Source organism: Neoarius graeffei, chromosome 7, assembly GCF_027579695.1.
Source record: "Neoarius graeffei isolate fNeoGra1 chromosome 7, fNeoGra1.pri, whole genome shotgun sequence".
Classification (NCBI taxonomy): Eukaryota; Metazoa; Chordata; class Actinopteri; order Siluriformes; family Ariidae; genus Neoarius; species Neoarius graeffei.
The window spans coordinates 65,464,719-65,486,311 of NC_083575.1; the positions used below are offsets into that span (position 1 = coordinate 65,464,719).

The 21,593-nt window shown below is 42.3% G+C and overlaps 1 protein-coding gene across 1 annotated transcript in view; it reads left to right on the top strand.

Annotated features, from left to right (window-relative positions):
• btaf1 (BTAF1 RNA polymerase II, B-TFIID transcription factor-associated) overlaps window positions 1-21,593 on the top strand; it is a 57,776-nt gene that overhangs the window by 15,535 nt on the left and 20,648 nt on the right. Inside the window, exons 6-25 of the mRNA XM_060926235.1 lie at window positions 6,224-6,357; window positions 6,464-6,593; window positions 6,943-7,011; window positions 8,540-8,629; window positions 9,105-9,200; window positions 9,325-9,501; window positions 10,564-10,704; window positions 11,323-11,447; window positions 13,332-13,452; window positions 13,707-13,811; window positions 13,903-14,052; window positions 16,332-16,474; window positions 16,609-16,783; window positions 17,212-17,415; window positions 18,159-18,591; window positions 18,937-19,121; window positions 19,221-19,374; window positions 19,498-19,607; window positions 19,759-19,960; window positions 20,144-20,292. Of these exons, the coding sequence (XP_060782218.1) occupies window positions 6,224-6,357; window positions 6,464-6,593; window positions 6,943-7,011; window positions 8,540-8,629; window positions 9,105-9,200; window positions 9,325-9,501; window positions 10,564-10,704; window positions 11,323-11,447; window positions 13,332-13,452; window positions 13,707-13,811; window positions 13,903-14,052; window positions 16,332-16,474; window positions 16,609-16,783; window positions 17,212-17,415; window positions 18,159-18,591; window positions 18,937-19,121; window positions 19,221-19,374; window positions 19,498-19,607; window positions 19,759-19,960; window positions 20,144-20,292 (3,093 nt within the window). The remainder of the gene's footprint in view (window positions 1-6,223; window positions 6,358-6,463; window positions 6,594-6,942; window positions 7,012-8,539; window positions 8,630-9,104; window positions 9,201-9,324; window positions 9,502-10,563; window positions 10,705-11,322; window positions 11,448-13,331; window positions 13,453-13,706; window positions 13,812-13,902; window positions 14,053-16,331; window positions 16,475-16,608; window positions 16,784-17,211; window positions 17,416-18,158; window positions 18,592-18,936; window positions 19,122-19,220; window positions 19,375-19,497; window positions 19,608-19,758; window positions 19,961-20,143; window positions 20,293-21,593) is intronic.

Genomic DNA, 21,593 nt, shown 5'->3' on the forward strand with positions numbered 1-21,593 from the left:
AAGTGTGTGTGGTGGGGTGAAAGCGTTACACAACAAGCCCCCCCCACCCCCTTTTTTTTTTTTTTTTAAGAAATCTTAAGAATTGTTGCTGGCACTAAATTCCAAATGAGCATAATTTTCAAAAATTTCCTGGTTTTACTCAGCATCCCAATCCCTTTTTTTTGGGGGGGGTGGAGTTGTATTATCGCTACAATTACTTGTACATTTCCATGTTGTAGACCTTTACAACCTTCCCTGGTCGCTTCACCTGGATTCAAGATTTAATAGGTTGGTTGTGGTTACATGGTTCCAATGACATGCAAAATCCAAACAGAGGGCTGGAAGAGAAAAGGTGGATATAAAGCAGGATCTATGTGATGGAAGAAAGCCTGTACTATGCTAGTTTAGATATCCTGAAAGAAAAGTAAAAATAGAAAATCACAATATACACATGATTTCTTGGTTTAATTTGAGCAAACCTTTTGGCATTTTGAGAGCTTGTGATGGTGCTTCCTACGTAGAAAATCACTTCCTGATCTTTATCTGCAGTTCGTGCCACGGCAATGCAATGATGTGGTATGCACACAATCTATTACCCTTGAAGTTGTGCAAGAGCCTAGGCTTTGGACTTTATTTTGCGCTGTCCTCTAATGAAGGGGTATTCAGCTAAAATTTGTGACCGCTAACATGATGAAATAATGATTGTTTGTTTTAAAGCTTAACCTTTTAGGCCAAGTTTACATTAGACTGTATCTGTCTTGTTTTCTTCGCGGATGCACTGTCCTTTGACATTAAAATGCCGGGAAACGGGAATCCGCCAGGGTCCACGTATTCAATCCAGATCGTGTCTGGTCCGGTGCTGTGTAAACATTGAGAATACGCGGATACGCTGTGCTGAGCTCTAGCTGGTGTCGTCATTGGACAACGTCACTGTGATATCCACCTTCCTGATTCGCTGGCGTTGGTCATGTGACGCGACTGCTGAAAAACGGCGCGGACTTCCGCCTTGTATCACCTTTCATTAAAGAGTATGAAAATACTGCAAATACTGATGCAAATACTGCCCATTGTGTAGTTATGATTGTCTTTAGGCTTGCCATCCTTCCACTTGCAAGTGGTAAGTGATATGCGCTGGGATCACACACACAGCGGCTCAGTCCCGAATCACTGCTTGTGAGCTGCACAGGGCCGGAGTGCGCACCCTCCAGAGGGCACTCGCTGTTCAGGGCGGAGTGATTTGGAGCGCAGGATGCCTGCGGAGCCGAGCCTATCCGTGTATTGATGTTGCTGTGTGCACGCGAATCGTTTTAAAAACGTTAATCTGATGATCCGCTGATGCGGTCTAATGTAAACCCCACCTTAGGTTATGTTCAGACTGTACATCCAAATCCAGCTTGTGTACATATGAGTGGAATCTGTATGTAGCAAGTCTCAACAGCTGAAAATCTTACGCATTCTGATTCTTACAAATATGAATTTTAAATGGCATTTTTACTAATCCATTTAGGTCTGACTGCTCTGATCGGATTACAAGGTGTTTGGTGTGTTTTTAAATGAAGCCCATACTCTCCCCCTCTTATGACTTTTGATGTTAGGTAAAGTTCACATTAACATCCCACCAGTGGTTGCGTTAGACTTTTTCATTGTCCGTCATTTTGACGGACAGGGTCGTAAAAATTCCGTCATTGTCCATCATTATCTGTCATTTTATTTTAACTTTTAAATGACAATGTATATATGCTATATATTTAATAACTTGTGTTTTCATGGACTCATTTTCATTTAAAAATTTTGTTCACAGAACAAGCTTGTATTATTTAATCATTTATGTATTTATGATGCAAAAAGATGAACAGAGATTCTGACGTTCGGTCACTTGTGAACCCATTTTCCCTCCGCTAAAAACATTGCAGCTGTTGTGCCTTAACGGGCATATGAACAATGTTATTTTACAACGTAGCAAGACAATTGCAGTTAAAATATGAACAGTCCACTACAATGATTTAAGTGACAATCTAATTTGACCTGTTTGCGTGAGCTCAAACCTTCCTTCTGGCCCGCATGGATTTAAATTGGGAGCTCGCTTGTGCATAATCAAAGTCGTCAATGGAGACTGCTGCCGCCGAGGGAATTGTCATTAAATTTTGCGTCTTTGCCTCGGACAGACGACTTCTCATTGACGTTTTAATTTTATTCTGAAGGCTGAACCCGCGCTCTGCTGCGACACTGGAGACTGGAATAACCAGCGCCACTTCAGCCAAAGTTCTGAAGTCGGGAAACATTTCTCCCAGGGAAGTGATCAGAAGCCGGCAAGAGCCTCTGAAAGTTGGATTTCCCGACCCTGCTAGTACTCTCTTCATAGGGAGGAAATCCTGCAGCATGCGGTCTTTCTGCACCAGTGGTGCAGCTGCACCCTGCGGTGACCCGTAGTGGGCTGACACGGAAGGTCTTAAATAAAAAGAAGTTATGTTTTAAATGTTAGTTTGTCTACCCCTGCTCTCATTAAAATGATAGTTTAGCAGATATTCGAGCAGTGATGTTCCTAAGCTTGCTGGGGAAGAATACAATAAATCGGCATTTGTTTCATTTTAAAAACAAGAAAACTAGCCTAAATGAGCGCTATTGCATTAAGACGTACAGGCAGGGAAACGCCACAAACAACCCAATGCATCTCTTCTTTTTTTTTTTTTTTTTTTTTTTAAATAGCAAAAATGACGCGTCTTCTGCAGAGAAGGGAAACATTAATACTGTTCTAGTCTGATGGTGCACGAAATGAAGCAGCAAGTCTCCTCCATCTCTGATTTTATTTAAAAACAAAACCCTACATGGTGTCTCCATGTTGCCATGTAGTAAATAAGCCCACTGTGCTAGTGGTTAGAAAAGTCAGAGCGCGGTCAGGAGCGCGGTGGGGGGAACAGCCTTGTGCAGTGGCTACAGTGTATACATGAGTAGCCTATGCGCTGAACATCAAGACTGCCGCAACGTCGGCTCAGATTGAAAGTGACGGCAGTGAAGACTATGCATACTGTATGTAAGAAAACTCTGCCACAACTTGCCAATCACTTCAATTGTGTGTTTCATTATGTTTTATTATTGTTATTATTAGGCTGTTATTGGTAATAGTAACGGTAAACATCCGTCAAAATGACCGACGGCCTTCAGATTTTTCCGTCATAGCTAAAAAAAAATCCGTCAATGACGGACAATTGTCGGTTAACGCGACCTACGCATCCCACATACAGGAAACCTGCTAGTCTGATGGTGCACGAAATGAAACAGCAAGTCTCCTCCATCTCTGATTTTATTTAAAAACAAAACCCTACATGGTGTCTCCATGTTGCCATGTAGTAAATAAGCCTATTTCATTGCCATCCGTTTGTTTGCCAACTACTTTTACTCTTGGATGCATTGTCCTTACTAATTCTGGGGGCAGTGTCACACTGGTTACTACAGTAATGAATAAGACTGAAAATGAGGATTGCTCCATGCGCACACAGATCGGATCTGATCACATACAACATACACCTCTGGGGGGAAAAATTAAGAGACCACTGCAAAATGATCAGTTTCTCTGGTTTTACAGTTTATAGGTATGTGTTTTGAAGAATGTGAGCATTTTGTTTTATTCCATAAACTATGGACCTTTTCCCCCAAATTCCACACAAAAATAGTCACTTAGCGCATTTAATTACAGAAAATGACAATTGATCAAAATAAAAAAGCTGAAGTATTTTTAGGCCTTGAATAATGCATCGAAATCAAACTAGATCGTATTCCATTTTAAACAATACTAATGTTTGAACTTGGAGTTCAGAAATCAGTAGTTGGTGGAATAACACTGACATTTTTAATCAGTTTTCATGCGTCTTGGCATGCTCTCCACCTGTCTTTCACATTGCTCTTGGGTGACTTTATGCCACTTCTGGTGCAAAAATCCAATTAGCTCAGCTTTTGTTTGATGGCTTGTGACAATCCATCCTACTCTGGATCACATTTCAGAGGTTTTCAATGGGATTCAGGTCTGTACATTGGGCTGGTCATGATGGGGTCTTGATCTTGTGGTCCTCCGTCCACACCTTGATTGACCTGATTATGTGGCATGGAGCATTGTCCTGCTGGAAAACCCAGTCTTCAGAGTTGGAGAACATTGTTGGAGCAGAAGGAAGCAAGTTTTCTTCCAGGATAACCTTGTACATGGCTTGATTCATGTGTCCTTGACAAACAGAAATCTGCCCCATTCCAACTTTGCTGAAGCACCCCAGATCACCGATCTTCCACCACATTTCCCGATGGGCGTGAGACACTGTGGCTTGTAGGCATCTCCAGGTCTCCGTCCACCCAGTAGATGAATGGGGGGGCTGAAAATTCATCTCCTCGGAGAGGACTACCTTACTCCAGTCCTCTATGGTCCAGTCCTTATGGTCTTTAGCAAACCTCAGCCTGGCTCTTTGCTTCTCATTAATGAATTGGGTTGGGATTTGTGCTGTTACTGCTTGGCAGAGAGCAGTGGGTTTATCCATTTATTTTATAATAGGATTGGCTGTAGATTTTGTAGTATACCAGGACAAACACAGTGCAACATTTTCACATTTACAATGGCTGTCAGTGAAATGGCACTAGCCATAGAGGTCACAAGTAAAAACCTGATGTTAGAAACTTATTCATAAACCAACATTCCACTATGAGTATGTAGCAGCCTTCTCATTAGCATGATGCCATTTAATGTGTTACACTTTTAAATCTGTGTCCTGTAAATTCTTGTCCTGGACTTGTTTTTAAGGGAACATATTCCTCTTTTAGAGCTGAATTGTTTAAAGGGGTATGGTACACTGTTGAAATATGTTCAGAAGGTGCCTTGTTTGGACCCCTACCTGAACACCATCTGTTAAATGCCACCACCCTAAAACATGGAGTTCAAGTGCTAATATAAAGTCTCTTAAATGCGCTGTACAGCATGTTGGTGGAGTTTTGTTTTATTTTAAATCGTCTGTTATCAGTTATTTGGGCTGGGTGCCTTTATCACCGCTGCTCAGGACCATCTGATAAACTTCTCCAGTCAGAATGGCCCTGCCCTGCTTTTCCACTCGTGCAGGTTATGCCGCTTTTCCACTACCAACGCGGCTGAGTTGGGCTGAGTCGAGCTGAGTGGGGCTGTTGGAGTTGCATTTCGACTACAACCGTGCTGGCTGGAAGTGGGTGGACACATTGGGTGGAGTTAGCGAAAGTGGGTGGACGTCACGTGATGTCGTTAGGCAGCGCAAACAGTGACATCAGTGATCTTTTAAGCGGTAGTCTCACGACCCGGATAGTAAACAATAAACATGGAGTCGTTAGTGTTGCTGGTCTTGGTGCTGTGGCTTGTTGTCACCGACAACGCCAACAGATACAGGCAAGAGCGTATAGATGAGGTGAGGCGCATAAGGCTTCATAATTCTTGTAATTCGTAATTCTTCTTCCGGGTTTACGGTGTTTACAGATCCCAGCGTGCTCGCGGGGCGTGTGTGGGCATGTGAGGACACTCCTCCTCACCAATCAGTGCACAGGGGAGTGTCTCCTCACGCCCCTAGCCCCACTCGGCTCGGTTTGGCTCACTTCAGCCCCACTCCAAAACCGTGCGAGTTTTGGGTGCTAAGTAATGCTGAAGCGAGCTGAGTCGTGCTGCTCTGAGGTAGTCGAAACGCTAGCCGTGTCGGGCTGAAGTGAGCTGAAAAAGGGTAGTGGAAAAGGACCATTAGTTAACTGCTCTCTAACACAGCTGTAACTCCTATTCAGCAATCAGATTTTCATCTTAATTGTGACCTGGAGGTGATGTTGAATAGTTACAATTCCTATACTTAACATTCCTAATGTTGGAGGCCTTTGTATGTGGTTTCAAATCTGATTTCTGCTGGTTATGTGACGGTTTGTTTGACCTAATCAGTTAACATCTCACTTTTTTGGGGGGGTGCTTGCCCCCCTTAAGGATAAGAAGTGATGTCACACAAGTGGATACTGCAACAAAAAAGCTGTGTGTGTGTGTGTGTGTGTGTGTGTGTGTGTGGTATTGCATTTTGCTTAGGGGTGTTTTTAAAAAAAAAAAAAATCCCCCTTCCCCAAACCTTTCACACCAAACAGTACTTTAAGAATTACCCCCAGTATAACAGATCAACCATCATACCATCCACTATCATTTTATTGTAAAGATAATGTTGCATCATTTGCTTTCAGTGTTTTGGTAATAAAAATAAATGTGTCTCCTCCACAGCCCATGCAGGCAGCGGAGTTTATAGACTCTGAATTTCGGCCTGGCATGAGCAATCGTCAGAAGAACAAGGCTAAAAGGATGGCCAAGCTGGTGGCAAAGCAAAAATCTAGAGACTTGGACCCCAATGAAAAAAGGTACTACCCTTTTCCATACACTGAAACATCCCTCCTACTTTTGTATTTAAGTTTAAATTGGAGGTATAGATCAGGCATCCGTGTTCTACTGTGTCTTCATTCTCAGCAACGACAGCTTTGAAGGGGAGCCTGAAGAGAAAAGACGGAAAACTACCAATGTAGTCATTGAGCAGCCGGCTGCTGAGAACAAAGTCTTAATTGATAACATTCCTGACAACTCAAGTTTGTTTGAGGAGGTATGAAAACAAAATGCGTAGATCAGAAAGACACTTGATGCACATGCCTATTCCACACCATTACACTCAACACGCCCATGGCTAGATGTATACAAGTGTTATTACGGCATGGACACAAGTATTGTACAACACCTAGTGTATGCTATGCAAAAATATTATGGTTAAGTTGCCTGTTAAATATCCTTGTTTTTTCTTTTGTTTCCTTTCTCACAACACTTGATCTAGATCGTGATTAAGTACTGATTAGTTAGATAATGTGTCTTAATTGTAGGAATAATTCATGCTAGGGATTTCTGGACTGAACTTGAAAATTTCCAGAATCAAAGATTTGTGTTTGTTTGTACAAAAGACTCAAGAGTGGCCCCTGGAGAGTTTCTGTGAAGAGCTTTGTAATGACCTGTTTAATCCATCCTGGGAGGTACTGTAGTTACTTTTTTCTTAATTCTTAAACTTTTTTTTTAAATGCTGTATCGTAGGTATATAATTGCAGTCTAACATTAGTAACCTGCATGTACAGTTGTTCTCCGAGGTTTACATACAAGAACATGAATGCCACAGCAATATTGGGCTTTGTGTGTGTTTTTTTCTCTCCTTTAAACTGTTCATTTTCTGTGGCAAACTGATTGTACAACATGATCTTTAGTAGAGAGCAAAAAAAAAAACAAGAATTTCATGCACAAATTAAAATTTATTTCAGGTTTTCTGAAAGCAACACGGGGTCAAAATTATACATACAGGGAAGCCATGGCCAAATGGTTAGAGAAGCAGCTTTGGGACCAGAAGGTTGCTGGTTCGCTTTCTTGGACCAACAGGAATGGCTGAAGTGCCCTTGAACAAGGCAGCTAACCCCCAACTGCTCCCCAGGGTGCTCTGGGTACATTGTACATTGCTCTGGATAAGAGCGTCTGCTAAATGCCTGTAATCTTATGTACGAGTTTATATATATATATATATATATATATATATATATATATATATATATATATATATATATATATATAAACACCGAATATTTTGGTTAAATGTCCATTAGCAAGTTTCCCCTTAACCAGGTGCTTTTGTTTTGCTACTAATTGTTCTGCCATGGAAAAAGAACAGTTCAAAGAAGTCTTTGAAAGCACAGTATTTCACAAATGAAACTTGTACTATAGTAGATATGTCTTCAAAAATCATGGCCACTACAGAAGAATTCTAACAGCCTGGCAGCGGCTGCTATGAAGTATAGAGCGTTAATGCCGTATTTTGCCAGCATGTTCATTAACAGTCAGTGCGTTTACATGCACATAGAGAAAATCGAATTTCTGCTGTAGCTCGACTGAAATCGAAGTTCTAAATGCCATGGAAACACCTTAGCTCGGCTGAAATCGAACTGGATTTCTCGTAATCGAGCTACGCGACCTAGATTATGCGATTGTAGCCGAGCTACTTGGTGCATGTAAACCCTATCGAGCTACGTAGTTGAGCTACTTACTTCAGCACTGCCCCTTCCGGAAGTGACGAGTGACGAGACCACAAGCGGGAAACACAGCAGCCTCGGTCGGCATGACAACAGTAGTAGAAACGTGCACTTCTGGAGCAATGAGGAGATAGGAGTTGAATATATATTAAATAAATAAATAAATATCTCAATGTTGCTGTCCTCGTCGTCGTTCTTCTTGTGAACACGGAACTGATAACTTTGTTTACACTCTTGAATAGCTCTTCATGACGACAACCGGAAGTGTACCAACATGATGGGGCGTGTAGTGCCACCTGTGGCTCGGGTGCACAATGTACCTCACACAATAGCTCGATTTCCTTGTGTGCATGTAGGATTGGATTTCTCTGGCGCCCCTGCTGGGACCCTTAGCTCGATTACCGACAGCAGCTCGATTTGGATGTGCATGTAAACGCACTTTGTGTAACTTGAAACTAGATTATTTAAGTGCTGTGTGTTTGAATTAAAGGTGCGGCATGGTGCAGGCACAGGCCTGAGAGAGGTGCTGAAGTGTCATGGTGCAGGAGGAGGGAAGCTGGTGGGCAGCACTTCAGAACAGGTAAAGATGAAGAAATCTCACTGCTCTTTTTGAAACTAATCTCTTTTTTTTTTTTTTTTGGATTAAAAAAAAAAAACCACAGCTGCTGTGTTAATAGCGTGGTAGCTGAATGTGCCTAATCTAGCATTGAAGGATGTATATTGACGCAAGTTGGCGCAGTCAGTTGTTGCCAGGCACCATGGAGACGTCTGGTGCATGTTTTTTTTTTTTTAATATACTTTCATGTGACCCATGATATTGAAAGCATAAAACAGTTCTGACACCAGCTCCCTGCAGCCCCACAGCCATATGTCCAGTTTTGCAACAAGTAACTTAATGCAGTGGGTGTTTTCTATTGGTATAAGTCTGTCTGCTAGTCTGAATCTTGTCAAATAATGGCAGGGTTTGTGATTTTATTTTTATTTTTTTTTCTTCATCTGAAAAGTGAATGGTTTTACCTGCAATTCAACCTGGCTTTTTTTTTTTTTTTTCTCAGTTAGCCCAGCAGCATCAAGACTGGTTGGAGGACTTGGTTATCAGGCTTCTGTGTGTCTTTGCTCTGGACCGCTTTGGAGACTTTGTGTCTGATGAGGTAAGACACCATTTCTGTGATCTTCTGGTTTCTCTTCCCACTGCTACTATTGGATTTTAGGGTGTGTGTGTGGGGGGGGGATGCAGGCTCTTCTGAATTGGCCATTATTTTAATGCTTTATTAGGTTGTTGCACCAGTCAGAGAGACTTGTGCACAGACACTGGGTGTTGCCTTGAGGCACATGACTGAATGCAGCGTTGCCATGACAGTGGACGTTTTGTTGAAGCTTCTTACAGAGGATCAGTGGGAGGTTCGGCATGGAGGACTATTAGGCATCAAATATGCTCTTGCTGTCAGACAGGTAAGAAGAGCATATGTTGCCTTTAGGGGTGTAAATCACTGCCATCATGACGATTCGATTCAGTATCGATTTCTTAAGGCAACGATTCGATTATTTTCGATACTTAAGAATGCCCCACGATTCGATCCGATTCGATTAATTGTTTTTTATATATATATATAAAAAAAACTTTACAGGCTAGGCTATATTTCAAATTTTAAATAAATCAACAGAAGCTGTAATATCATCAAATATTTTATTTGAGAAAGAATAGCAAATAACAAAAGTAATAAAGTAGTGCTCCACCTAGGCCTACTGTACACCTCATTCACCAAAAAATGCACCTGTCTTAGCTATAGATACTGAAGGGCCTTTCTTAAGCCTTACATGAAAAAAGTATTTCACAAAATCAGTGCAATGACCGCAAAAGTGCACTACCAGAGAAATGTAACAAAAACATAGGTCTATACTTGCACTTAGTGCGCCGACAAATTAGACGTGTTTCCACAGTATCTAAGTTCACATCGACAGTCTTTACATATAGCCACATCCCTTACCAATTGTCCCTTCTCTTTGCGGAAACCGAAATACTTCCATACGAACGACTTAAAACTTTGAGGAGTGTGTAAGTCAGTTTTTTTTTTTTTTTTTTTTTTTTTTTCTCCGCCATAACAAAATGTCTGCCCCGACTGTTTATGTGAGTGTGTGTGTGCCCGCTGAAAGAGGGTAGGAAAGTGAAGTAGGAGGTGGAGACAAAGTAAGGTTAGTGCCACCCGCAGCGCGGGAGTCAGAATTACGCCTTAGAGCAGATGACTAAAAATAGACAGGAGGTAAAATACATACAAGGATCGATTCTCTTGCGGACGTGTCGATGCATTGGATCGTCAACTGTAGGATCGATGTATCGATTTATTATTTACACCACTAGTTGCCTTACCTGGGTGTGGCTTTGTGCAGGTCATTTAAAGCCTTTTTTTATTGTGCATAAAATGTATCAAATTACCCTTTTTTTTTTTTTCTTTTCTTTTTTTTTTTTAATAAATGTATTAATTTCTGTGCACGTTTGTCCTCCTTAACCTACAGGATCTTATTTCACAACTACTTCCTCGAGTACTTCCTGCTGTCACCGAAGGGCTCCAGGATCTGGATGATGACGTGCGTGCAGTAGCAGCTGCTGCTCTTATCCCTGTCGTGGACGGACTGGTGCAGCTACAACCTGCAAAGGTCAGCGAGTAAATGCCTTCCACCAAAAACAATCCATATACTCCAAGCAGTGTTTGAAGTATATTGCCCAGGCTAGCAAATAATCTTCCATCTTCATGTCTCTCATTTGGTGTAGTATAGTAATCAAATATACCATGCACCAAGAGTCTCCAGTTGAAATTAGATTCTCTGCAGTGACTGGCATAGTACCATTTTCTGAGGGGCTGCTCCTCAAATAGTACAAAGCCAGTCACCTCGGAGTCTGTAAGTCCAACCGGAGACACTTGGTGCGTGATGGTGATACCTCATCCAAAAAAAAGTGTCAACTCCAAAGAATTAAAAATAAATCTGGGGGGGAATCAAATTGCTAGGTGAGCCAAAGCTGTGACTTGAGTTGGCCATATAGCTTGAAATTGTAATGTCAGTTCATGATACTGTATATCCAGGATGTAGCATGGACTGACACACAACCTTTTTATTTATTTATTTAAATTTTTGACGGTACGAGATGCATTGCTTAATCGATGTTCTTGATGTTCTTAATCAATGTTTTTGATGAAGGATAGAATATTAATATATGCTAGTAAGACTAGTTGGTTGGTGATTTTGTATTAATCTGTTTTTGTTTGAATGTTGTAGGTTCCTTTCATAGTGAACACACTGTGGGATGCTCTGCTGGAGCTTGATGACCTCACAGCTTCTACAAACAGCATCATGACTTTGCTATCGTCCCTGCTCACATACCCTCAGGTCCTTCAGTGCAGGTATGCCTGCAAGTCCTGTTTCAGTGTACATTTTATATAACCATTCTAAAAACATCAGTATAGACATTCTAATGTGTTAGAAGTACTGATTCATCCATGTTTGGGAGGGAAATGTAATTTATCCATTTCTGGATGTTTGCTTGGATCAAAGGTGTTGGTCACCCTGAATGGTTTTGAGTATTGCTATTAGATTGCCTTACAATTAAGGTGAGCAGATGATGGCGAAAGGTGTTACTCAAGGTCCAAACAGTGTTAGTTTGATGCTAATGGAATTCAAACTCCCAGCCTTCTGATCAGTCGTCCGGAACCCTAACCACTCAGCCACCACTGTTAATGTCTAATAGTTCATGGAAAACTTTAGCTGCACTTTTAAAACACCTTTTCTCTTCATTGGGGTGGGCAGATCAGACACAAGCGGTGCAAAACATATCAGTAGAGCAGCTAACTCTTATACAGTTACATGACATGGTAGCTTTTAATGCTGTCCAAGTCCTCTGTTGATAGTTACTGTCCTTAAAGGTCATAGGCAATGGTCAGGGGTGAAATGTAGAATATCAACTTTATTGTCTAGAAGAATAACCCAAAAAGCAAATTCAATCTTTCTGGTGTCTAATTTGCACCCTAAAATTGAATAAAACTGTTAAAATATACTGTTTTGCCCAATTTCTGAAGGTTTGTTTACATCTCACTTATGCACACTTTCACTGCCAGGGGGCTGTCGTCATGACGTCATTCAAGGCAAACAGACCGGGAGCAGCTCTGTGTTTACTTGCGAACCGAGCACACGTGTACAGACTTTGGTCGTGAGAGATTGTGTAAAATGTCTCATAGCGATTTTGAAGTAGGAACTCTCCAAATTGAATATCGAGAGGTGAAACCATGTATGTATGAACCTATGGCCGTTGTGAAGCAATCTGTGAACGTGGCTCACTGGTTTGACCGTGCGGCCTCGGAATCGGACAGCGACTTGGCCGACTCTGATCGCAGTGACCCCAGACCTCGACTCGTGCCCGAACGATTTATCCTGGTAGTTATGATAAATTCCTACTTTCGGCGTAATATTAAGAGCCCTTTTGAAGAATAATTAAACCGCCGTCCCTAGTGGATATAGGGAATGATTACTGGACAGTGTGCCGGTAGGCCACATTAGCCTGCCATCCGCGGCATTGTACTATTTATAGCCGACTCTAAGCGAGGAAATATCCCTTTGTCTCATTTCCACAATGATTGTACAGGATCCCTCAGGATTCTTGACTTGTCAATTGCAAGCAAAAGTAAAAATGTTTACCTCCAATCTTCTCCCTTTTGCTTGAGCGTTGCTGCACCATTTCTTCTTTGACTGCTTGATTTTGTTTCACACGCACAATCCACTCGCTGCACCTCGTCTCCTTTTTCGGGAAAAGCCGACCCTCTTGCGCCACCTCGTCTCCTCTCTTGGAAAAAGGTAAAAACTTGTTCCTGAACCGGTCCCATTGTTACAGTTCACTGCACAACAATAAGGCATGGTTTTTCTTTGGAAATTCCCAAACGCCCGTCTGCACTCAAGCCAAACGACAATGTAAGTAAACATAAGTGGACTCAACTCAAGTGGTTTATTTGGCTTAAATGATGTCACGTGCCGAGTCGTCACAAAAATAGCTGACAGAAATTCATCATGATCCACGCTAACTTGATTATTACTTGATACTTCTTGGGACCAGAAGAAAATTAGAGGGTTTTTTAACATGTAAAGTTTCAAATGTGCATAAAATTTAAAAACGTTGCCTATGAGCTTTAATCAAGTTACTGGTTTCTAATTATGTGCTCAAACCTCTGATTTTAGCTGGGTTTAAAGCAGGTATGATTTTGAAAGGGTTCTGCCTAACAAACTCTCGTCACCTGCAGTATGCAGCAGTCGCTGACCATTTTGGTTCCTCGAGTGTGGCCGTTTCTTAGACACACCATCGCTTCAGTTCGACGTGCTGCTTTAGAGACCCTTTTCACACTGCTGTCCAAGGCTGATCAGGTAAAATATTGGGTGGAACATGTCTAATTCAGCTTCAAAGAGACTGGTAACTGTTTTAAGAGGTGTATTAAACTGTGCAATTCAGTCATGCAGTTAGTTTAGAAGTTCACTTTAGTTATCTGTACTTGGCTGCCCTGTTTTCAGTTAGCTTAAATGCGATACAAACCAAGTATGGCAGTTTCTCTCATCAGCCTGTTTTTACCAGTTCCCTGTTGTGGAAGTGAAGTGATGTGTAGTTTGTTTACTTCCTCCAGAGCTGTGCCATGTGGCTGAACCCCATCCTGCAAGACATGCTGAGGCACATATTTCAGTCTTGCATTCTCGAGAGCAGCCAAGAGATACTTGATCTCATCCAGAAGGTGTATAAAGCAGCTGAGAGACCCACGTTTTGTTTTTGGTAATGTGTTTTCTACCAGAATATGTACTATTAATGGATCATTTTATGTCCAGGTGTGGGGTGAGTTGTTGCGGCAGGCCCAGCAGCAGTATGTGGTAGCAGCCAGCTGTCCATGGATGGGTGCCTGGCTCTGTTTGATGATGCAAGCACCTCACATTCCCATTGATCTCAACATGCTATTGGAGGTCAAGGCTCGATTGAAGGTGAGCGCAAGGCTCCTCTGACTTCATTGCATCTCATGACACCTAACCAGCATCACGTCACCTGGAGCCAGAACTCATGTAACTTTTGCCACCACCGTCAGATATTGTATGTGATGGAAAATAAAACTAATACAAGCACAATTCAGTATAGACCCTTTTCAGTCACGTGACCTTCGTAAACGCGACCACCATTTTGGACATGTAGTGGACTTCGGCTCGAATCGGTTTGAATACGAGGAAGGCGACAAACGAAAAACATAAAAGAAAAAGGAGCGAGATGCAGAAAACACCTTCACTATCCAGCGACGTAGGGCATTTACAGGGCGAGCAGAGGGAGAGGTATTTGCAAAAATTGAGGTTAGCAGGCTTGGAGAACGACGTTTACCTGCTTCCGCCAGGATTGTTCACTGACGTACGGAAGTACACGAAGCCCTCGTCTTTACCTGACTTCGGCCCACATGATCTGTATACCTATGTCGTTAAAAACCCATCGCCATACACAGGTATTGATCTGAAAGCGTATAAGAGTTTGGATGCCTACAAATATTTTGTCAGGCTGGGTAACATGCCTACATCAGTGGATCGTCCCTGGAGCCGGTGGTCGCCATCTTATTACAGCTAAGGTTTGTTCACATTTTCATTTACTTTCGGTCCTCAGGATAAACAAAATGTTATTAAATGTCATTGAAATAACTTCTTAGTCTGTTGAGACATGGCCCGTTATATATTTGCTGTTACCAGGCAATGACCAAGAACTGTATTAGGGTCTGTGTCTGTGTTGTAGCAGTGTACTAGCAGCTAGCTGTTAGCACTAGCTAATGTCAACAACATAGTAGCTAGTATGTTACTGTAGCAATGTTTACGTTCAGTCATTTGGATGACTGTTAAAACCTTTCAGCCTCAAGTTTGTCCTTTACTGTATTTACTAGTTTACTGTAATTATGATCCGGCAGCTATTTACACCGGATCCAGTGTAAATAGCTGCCGGAGCCAACGTCTGAGGTTCCGGAGCGCGCTCCGGCTTGCTCCCCCTCGAGTAGGGCTTAATTTGAGGGGGAGCAAGCCGGAGCGTGCTCCGGAACCTCGGACGTTGGCTCCGGCAGCTATTTACACTGGATCCGGTGTAAATAGCTGCTGGATCATAATTACAGTAAACTAGTAAATACAGTAAAGGACAAACTTGAGGCTGAAAGGTTTTAACAGTCATCCAAATGACTGAACGTAAACATTGCTACAGTAACATACTAGCTACTATGTTGTTGGCATTAGTCAGCAATAGCTACTACAGAAGAACAAACAGTTTACAGTGGGTTATTTTAACCTATTTGGTTATACACTCGCCGCCACAGAATGTTAACAGCAATGTAATGCCTTTTCTGGCTAATTTTATTCGTCTTACCTCCAACAAAGTGGTCACTACACAAGCGCTGGTATGCCGAGGGCTGCCAATCTTTCCTGTTAATGGCCGCTATCCATCTTCTCTGTCGGGATCCGATAAAATGATAACCCTTGCCTTGTTTGTTGATGGTTACTACATCCAGGTGCACAACAATATAGTGGCATGATGGAAGTCTTGCTGAAAGTAAAAACTTTCTTTGCTGCCGTTCCTCAATGTTGGCTGTGGTAAACTACTGGTAGTACATGTCCAAAATGGCGGCCGCGTTTGTCGTAACGTCACGTGAAAAGGGTCTATACTATTTTGAAACTCAAGTTGCAATAAAATGAAATGCAGCCATTGCCTATGTGACCCTAATTATATACTCCCTGTCCACTTTATTATGTACACCTTAGTATTCCTGCAATTATCTAACCTTCCAATCATATTTTGCATTGCACTGCTGCAATATCATGCAGATACAGATCAAGTGCTTTGGTTAATGTTTATCAGAACAATAAAAGTGTGGTCTGTGACTTTGATCATGGCATGGTTGTTGGTACCAGAAGGGAGGGTTTTGAGTGTTTCAGAAACTGCTCCTCTCCTGCGAATTTCACATATAGCTGTCTGGTAGTCTACTAGAACTGGGGGGGAAGCACCTAATAAAATGCATATTGGCAAATAGTACTAAACAAACTAATGAAATTAAATGCCAAGTGGAATCAATAAAACAACAAAATAAATGGCCATTGGCCACCACCACTTAAATCACCAAATTTGCACCTTTTTCGTAATTTCCATCAATAGCATTTAGCCGCATAAACTTTTTTTTTTTTTAAAAGCCATGCTTGACAAGAGTATCATTGAGTGCAGCTGATTTGTGTGTACTGATATGTGGATTAAGGAAAAGGCGAGCGGGAAGTCTCGGCAGGGTGGACAGCAGGTGAAGGAGACTGTGCAAGAGTACATCGGGGGAGCTGACACGATCACTGAGGACCCAGCCTCGAGAGACTATGTAGTGACTCGCGCACGGCTCATGGCTGCCAAGTGTGTGCTTAAATTTTCCTTTTTCCCTCTGAATGATTTTAGGCTGTCTATAGTCCCCATTTCTGTGGTTTTGGATGTATTTTAAATAAATTGGCAATTTTTGCCTCATTGTAGCAGTGATTTTCTTGTTCCAGACTGCTGGGGGCACTGTGCAGCTATATCTGTGACCCACGATTAAACAGCTCGACTCAAGAGATTCGGCCAGCGGAGTCACTGGCTCAGCTTCTACTCTTCCACCTCAACTCAAAGTCGGCGCTGCAGCGCATTGCTGTATCCATGGTGCTGTGTGAGTGGGCATCGTTACAGAAGGTAAGCAGGAGTGTGGGACCTGTCCAGACCAAGAGTTTCTTCTTAACTGGTAATCTCCTTAACTTGAATTTATTGCTGCTTGTATAATTTTGGATATTCTGAAAACTGTCTGGGTCTGGATAAAATGTAATTTTACTGTAGAAACACTTGTCCCATGGATTTCACAGGCTTAAAGTGGTCAGTTTAATTGCTAGAATAAAGTTAATAAACTGCCAAGTGCTTATTCTGTAAGAATTATTTAGTTTTCAGGCAATATGTTATGGGTTCTGTAAATACTTTGGAAGGATATGAATTATTAGCCTTTTTTATTTTAAGGTAGACATTTTAGCTACTAAGAATTGGCCTCCATCACAAATTAATATATCTTTTTGAGAATATAAACTTGGAGGGGTTTTTTTGAGAACCAATTTTTTACTCCATCTCTGTAGGAGTGCAAGGTGGTGTCCAGTGTGGTCCAGCCTCGTCTGTTGGCCATCCTGTCTGAACATTTGTATTATGACGAAATCGCCATCCCCTTCACACGCATGCAGAATGAATGCAAGCAGCTCATCGCACTCCTTGCCGATGCTCATATCGATGTGAGGGAGAAAATCAACTGCAGTGTCTTCACAATTGATCAGGCCAACGAGCTGGTTAGTGCCTGCAAGAAAGCTAGTGCCATCACATGGCAGATGGGCCTCAGTAGTAAAAATAAAAATTTGAATTGCATCATGACCAGCAGAGCTGTTTTGATATGCTAGTTTTATGCTCCTTGGCATATGGCTTATTGTTTTATGGTTTGTTTTTTCTTCTTTCCCTTCATGCCCGTGTGCTATGCTTTTGGCATTTGTCCATCTCATGTAGTTTGTGAGCTAGGCAAAACGTAATTGCTATCAAGATGCAAGTAACTGCATCAGATCGATCTTTTTGTACCATCATGATGCCTTTTTGATTTAAAAAAAAAAAAAACATTTGCCTGAATACTTGCCAGTGTCATAACTGGGACTGAAACCACTACTGACTTTGGTGTACTACCACCACCAATATTTGGCATCATATGAATGTGGGTATAAATGACAGGCTGCAGTTTATACTTTTATAAATCTAAATTCCCATTGCTGATTTGCCTTAGTGCAGCCTGAAGTGCTGGTGGGCTCTAGTTCTGTTATCTGAAATCTTAGCAACCATCACTGCATGCCTAGCAACAGAAAGTCTGTGCACTTGGATGCGGTTATCTTCCTTCTCTTTTTATTCATGTTTGTTCTGTACCCGGAATAGCAAAATTGTGTAAAGATTTTATGTATCTTAAATATAACACTCATGACAGCTTGTTTCACGCACACAACTTCGTTGTGACTTGTCTCTCTTCTTTTCTGGGGCCCCCACCCCCCATTAGGTGACCAGCATCTTCTCGGAGGCCACAGCATCTTTGAACCTGAAGTCTCGGCAGCTGCAGTCATTGGACAGTAAACGGCAGCAGGCGTGGTCTACAGTGGCTGAGACCAGTGCAGAGTGGCAGCAGATGCATCTACGTGTGCATACTTTTGCAGCATGTGCTGTGGTAGGCTTGGCAGCACTACCTGACAAGCTCAACCCACTGGTGCGCCCCCTTATGGAGGCCATTAAGAAGGAGGAGAACACACTGGTGCAGGGATATGCTGCCTCCAGCATAGCCTGCCTGCTCCAGCTCTGCACAGGCCGCACACCCTGCCCCAATTCAAAGATCATTAAAAACCTGTGCAGTTCAGTATGTGTGGACCCCATGCTCACGCCTAATGCACAGTGTCCTGTTCCGCCACACACGCCTCCCACACAGGATGGCTGCAAAGGTGAGAACACCAGTCCTGGAAATGTGTAAAAGTAGATATGCAATACAGTATCTCCTTTTTAATACTTTTGTCTTTAAACTGTTAGGCCAAGAACTGGGGGGGGGGGGTCAATAATAAGAATCCAAACAAAAACGGTAGCTCGAGCACTACAGACTGGGACCCTTGAGTATAATAACTTCTTGATAATGGTGGTTTGGTGGAAAATCACAGTGTAACCAAATTTAAGTGATTCACTTTTTTTATGCTTTGAAAGCCATGGCCTTAAGGGACTTGAATATAATAAACATCTGTCTTTATATCAAGACACACAACTTGAATTCAGTTTCTTATTGTGCTTTCCTATAGCCAACGTGTCTGAGAAAGATTGCATGCACCACATGGTGAATAAAACAAAAGGCATCATCACTCTTTACCGACATCAGAGAGCAGCTTTTGCCATCACCAGCAAGAGAGGCCCTGCCCCCAAACTGCCAAAAACCTCACCGAATGACCTTCCCCCAGGCAGCTCCATCTCCACAGAAACCGATGAGGTCGGGGATATTTAACTTTTGTGCTCTAATTATGATGTCAAACAGATGATTGTTAATTTGTAGGTTACATGGCTTTAAGAGTCTTGGTTACTTTCTCAGAGTAAGAAGCCAGTTCTCATCCAGAGGAGAGGTGCAGAGTTCTCGCTGATGACCATTGCTAGGCACTTTGGGCCTGGTCTCACCAAGGCTTTGCCTGGTCTCTGGGAGTCTATGATTGGTCCACTGAAGGCTCTGGTGGACACACTGGGTTGTGGTAAGCATTCTTTAAGGCTGTGTATGTAATGGGGTGTAATGTATAAACGTACCATAGCTATGAAGTAACCTATCCTAGCCAACTCAAATGTTTTACAAAATATTCAACTATATGGTGTTGTAGATTCCAGGCAGCTCTTGGAGAAGGGTGATTTGGTAGCTCAGGAGCTGGTCAACTCTCTGCAGGTGTTGGAGGTCACCACAGGAGCCATGGCTCAGGAGCTTGCATCTCTTGTATGTGAATATGCACTTCTGTACCCACAAACGTGCTTACGTGATTTAGTAAAATAATTCTCTATATTCTTATATTCTATAATTATCTATATTGCACAAATGATCAACGTCTCACCCTTTTTTTTTTTTTCCCCCCCTTCTTTTGTTCTAGCTGTTGGAGCAGCTGCCTCTGCTCTGTGCATGTCTCCAGCACCCATATACAGCTGTGCGTCACATGGCAGCTCGCTGTATTGGTGTGTTCAGTAAGATGGCCACTATGGAAACCATGAACTGCTTCCTGGACCAGTTGCTGCCATGGTTGGGGGCGATTGATGACAGCACCAAACAGGAAGGAGCCATTGAGGCAATGGCCTGTATCCTTCATACAAAAATGCAAGTGTGTGTGTTTTTTAAAATGAGGATATTTTTAGATGACTTTAAAGCACTATGGAGATCATTTACAGACAAAACTCCTGCTTTATGTATAACAAGCAGAGGAAGTTGTGCTTCCTCTTAAGGCCATGTAAGTGGTGTAAGTCCTTCACTGTAGCTTTTAGGTGTGATGGAGCAGCTGGATGTGGACATTGTACCCTACATTGTGCTGTTGGTGGTGCCTGTGCTGGGCCGTATGAGTGATCCTAGTGACAGTGTGCGCTTCATGGCCACGCAGTGTTTTGCCACTCTCATACGTCTGCTGCCTCTGGAGGTGCGTACTCCTCATTCCATACTCCATTTACCTATCGGGGGGGGAAGGAGGGTTTGTAAAGCAACACGTCATTGCCATCAGTGTCTATTTAGTAGTCTGTTTGCTACTATTAAATAAATACTTTTGGCTTTTTTTTGCCATTTTTGCATAATTGGACACCCAGCAAAAAAAAAAATTGCTGGAAACATGCTCATAAACTGATTTTCCTGACTTGATCAGGAATAGAACAATTTAAAAAAAAAAAGTAAATAAACCTGTGCAAAGTGTTGCAGTCACCAAAAATAAAAGCAATGGAAAACAGAGCTGGTGTTGAGAGAAGAAAAAAAAAGTGGCAGCATAAAATATATGGCATGTTTTGGTTCACTTCCTGCAATTGGGTCTGTTAAGTCAGATTGCTTTTCTACTGCTGCTGAACCATGCTGAGGTTCATTTGGACCTGGAAAGAGACCAATTAAGATCAACTTGGACCAGTGGTTTTGGTCTGCACTCACTTGAGATTCTCACTCCTCTAATGCCCCTTTTCCACCAAAGCAGTTCCAGGGCTGGTTCGGGGCCAGTGCTTAGTTTGGAACCGGGTTTTCTGTTTCCATTGACAAAGAACTGGCTCTGGGGCCAGAAAAACCGGTTCCAGGCTAGCACCAACTCTCTGCTGGGCGGGCCAGAGGAAAGAACCGCTTACGTCAGCGGGGGCGGAGTTGTTAAGACCAATAACAATAACAAGACCGTGAAAGATCCATTTTTAAGCGACGAGAAGCAGCAGCTGTACAAACGCTTAATTTATTATTGTTGCTGCTGCTGCTTCTTCCATGTTTTTGCTTTGATATTTGCACCAAGGGTTATGCAAACGTAGCGCCGTAACTGACGTATACAGCGACGTAATGACGTATGCAGCAACGTAATGACATGGCTCCGCTTAGCCCCGTGAGCTATGGAAAAGCAAACTGGTTCTCAGCTGGCTCGCAAGTTGAACGAGTTGTGAACCAGCACTGGCTCCGAACCAGCCCTGGAACTGATTTGGTGGAAAAGGGGTATAAATGAGCTGCACCAATGAGGAATGTTTGGACTAAATGCTGCTTATGTGAAGGCACCCTAAGCCTGTTTGAGTTGGATAAGCAATAAATATCACTAAAGGGAAATGTTCTGGATCCATATCTAATTTGGTGCTGAAATGACAAATTTAAATTTATTCCAGAACTGGAAAGTTTGTGTATTGCTCATAGTATTCCTGAAGTATGTTGCTGGTTGCAACAGACCATCCATTAACTGCACACATGAAGCACAATGTGGGCTACGTTGGAATT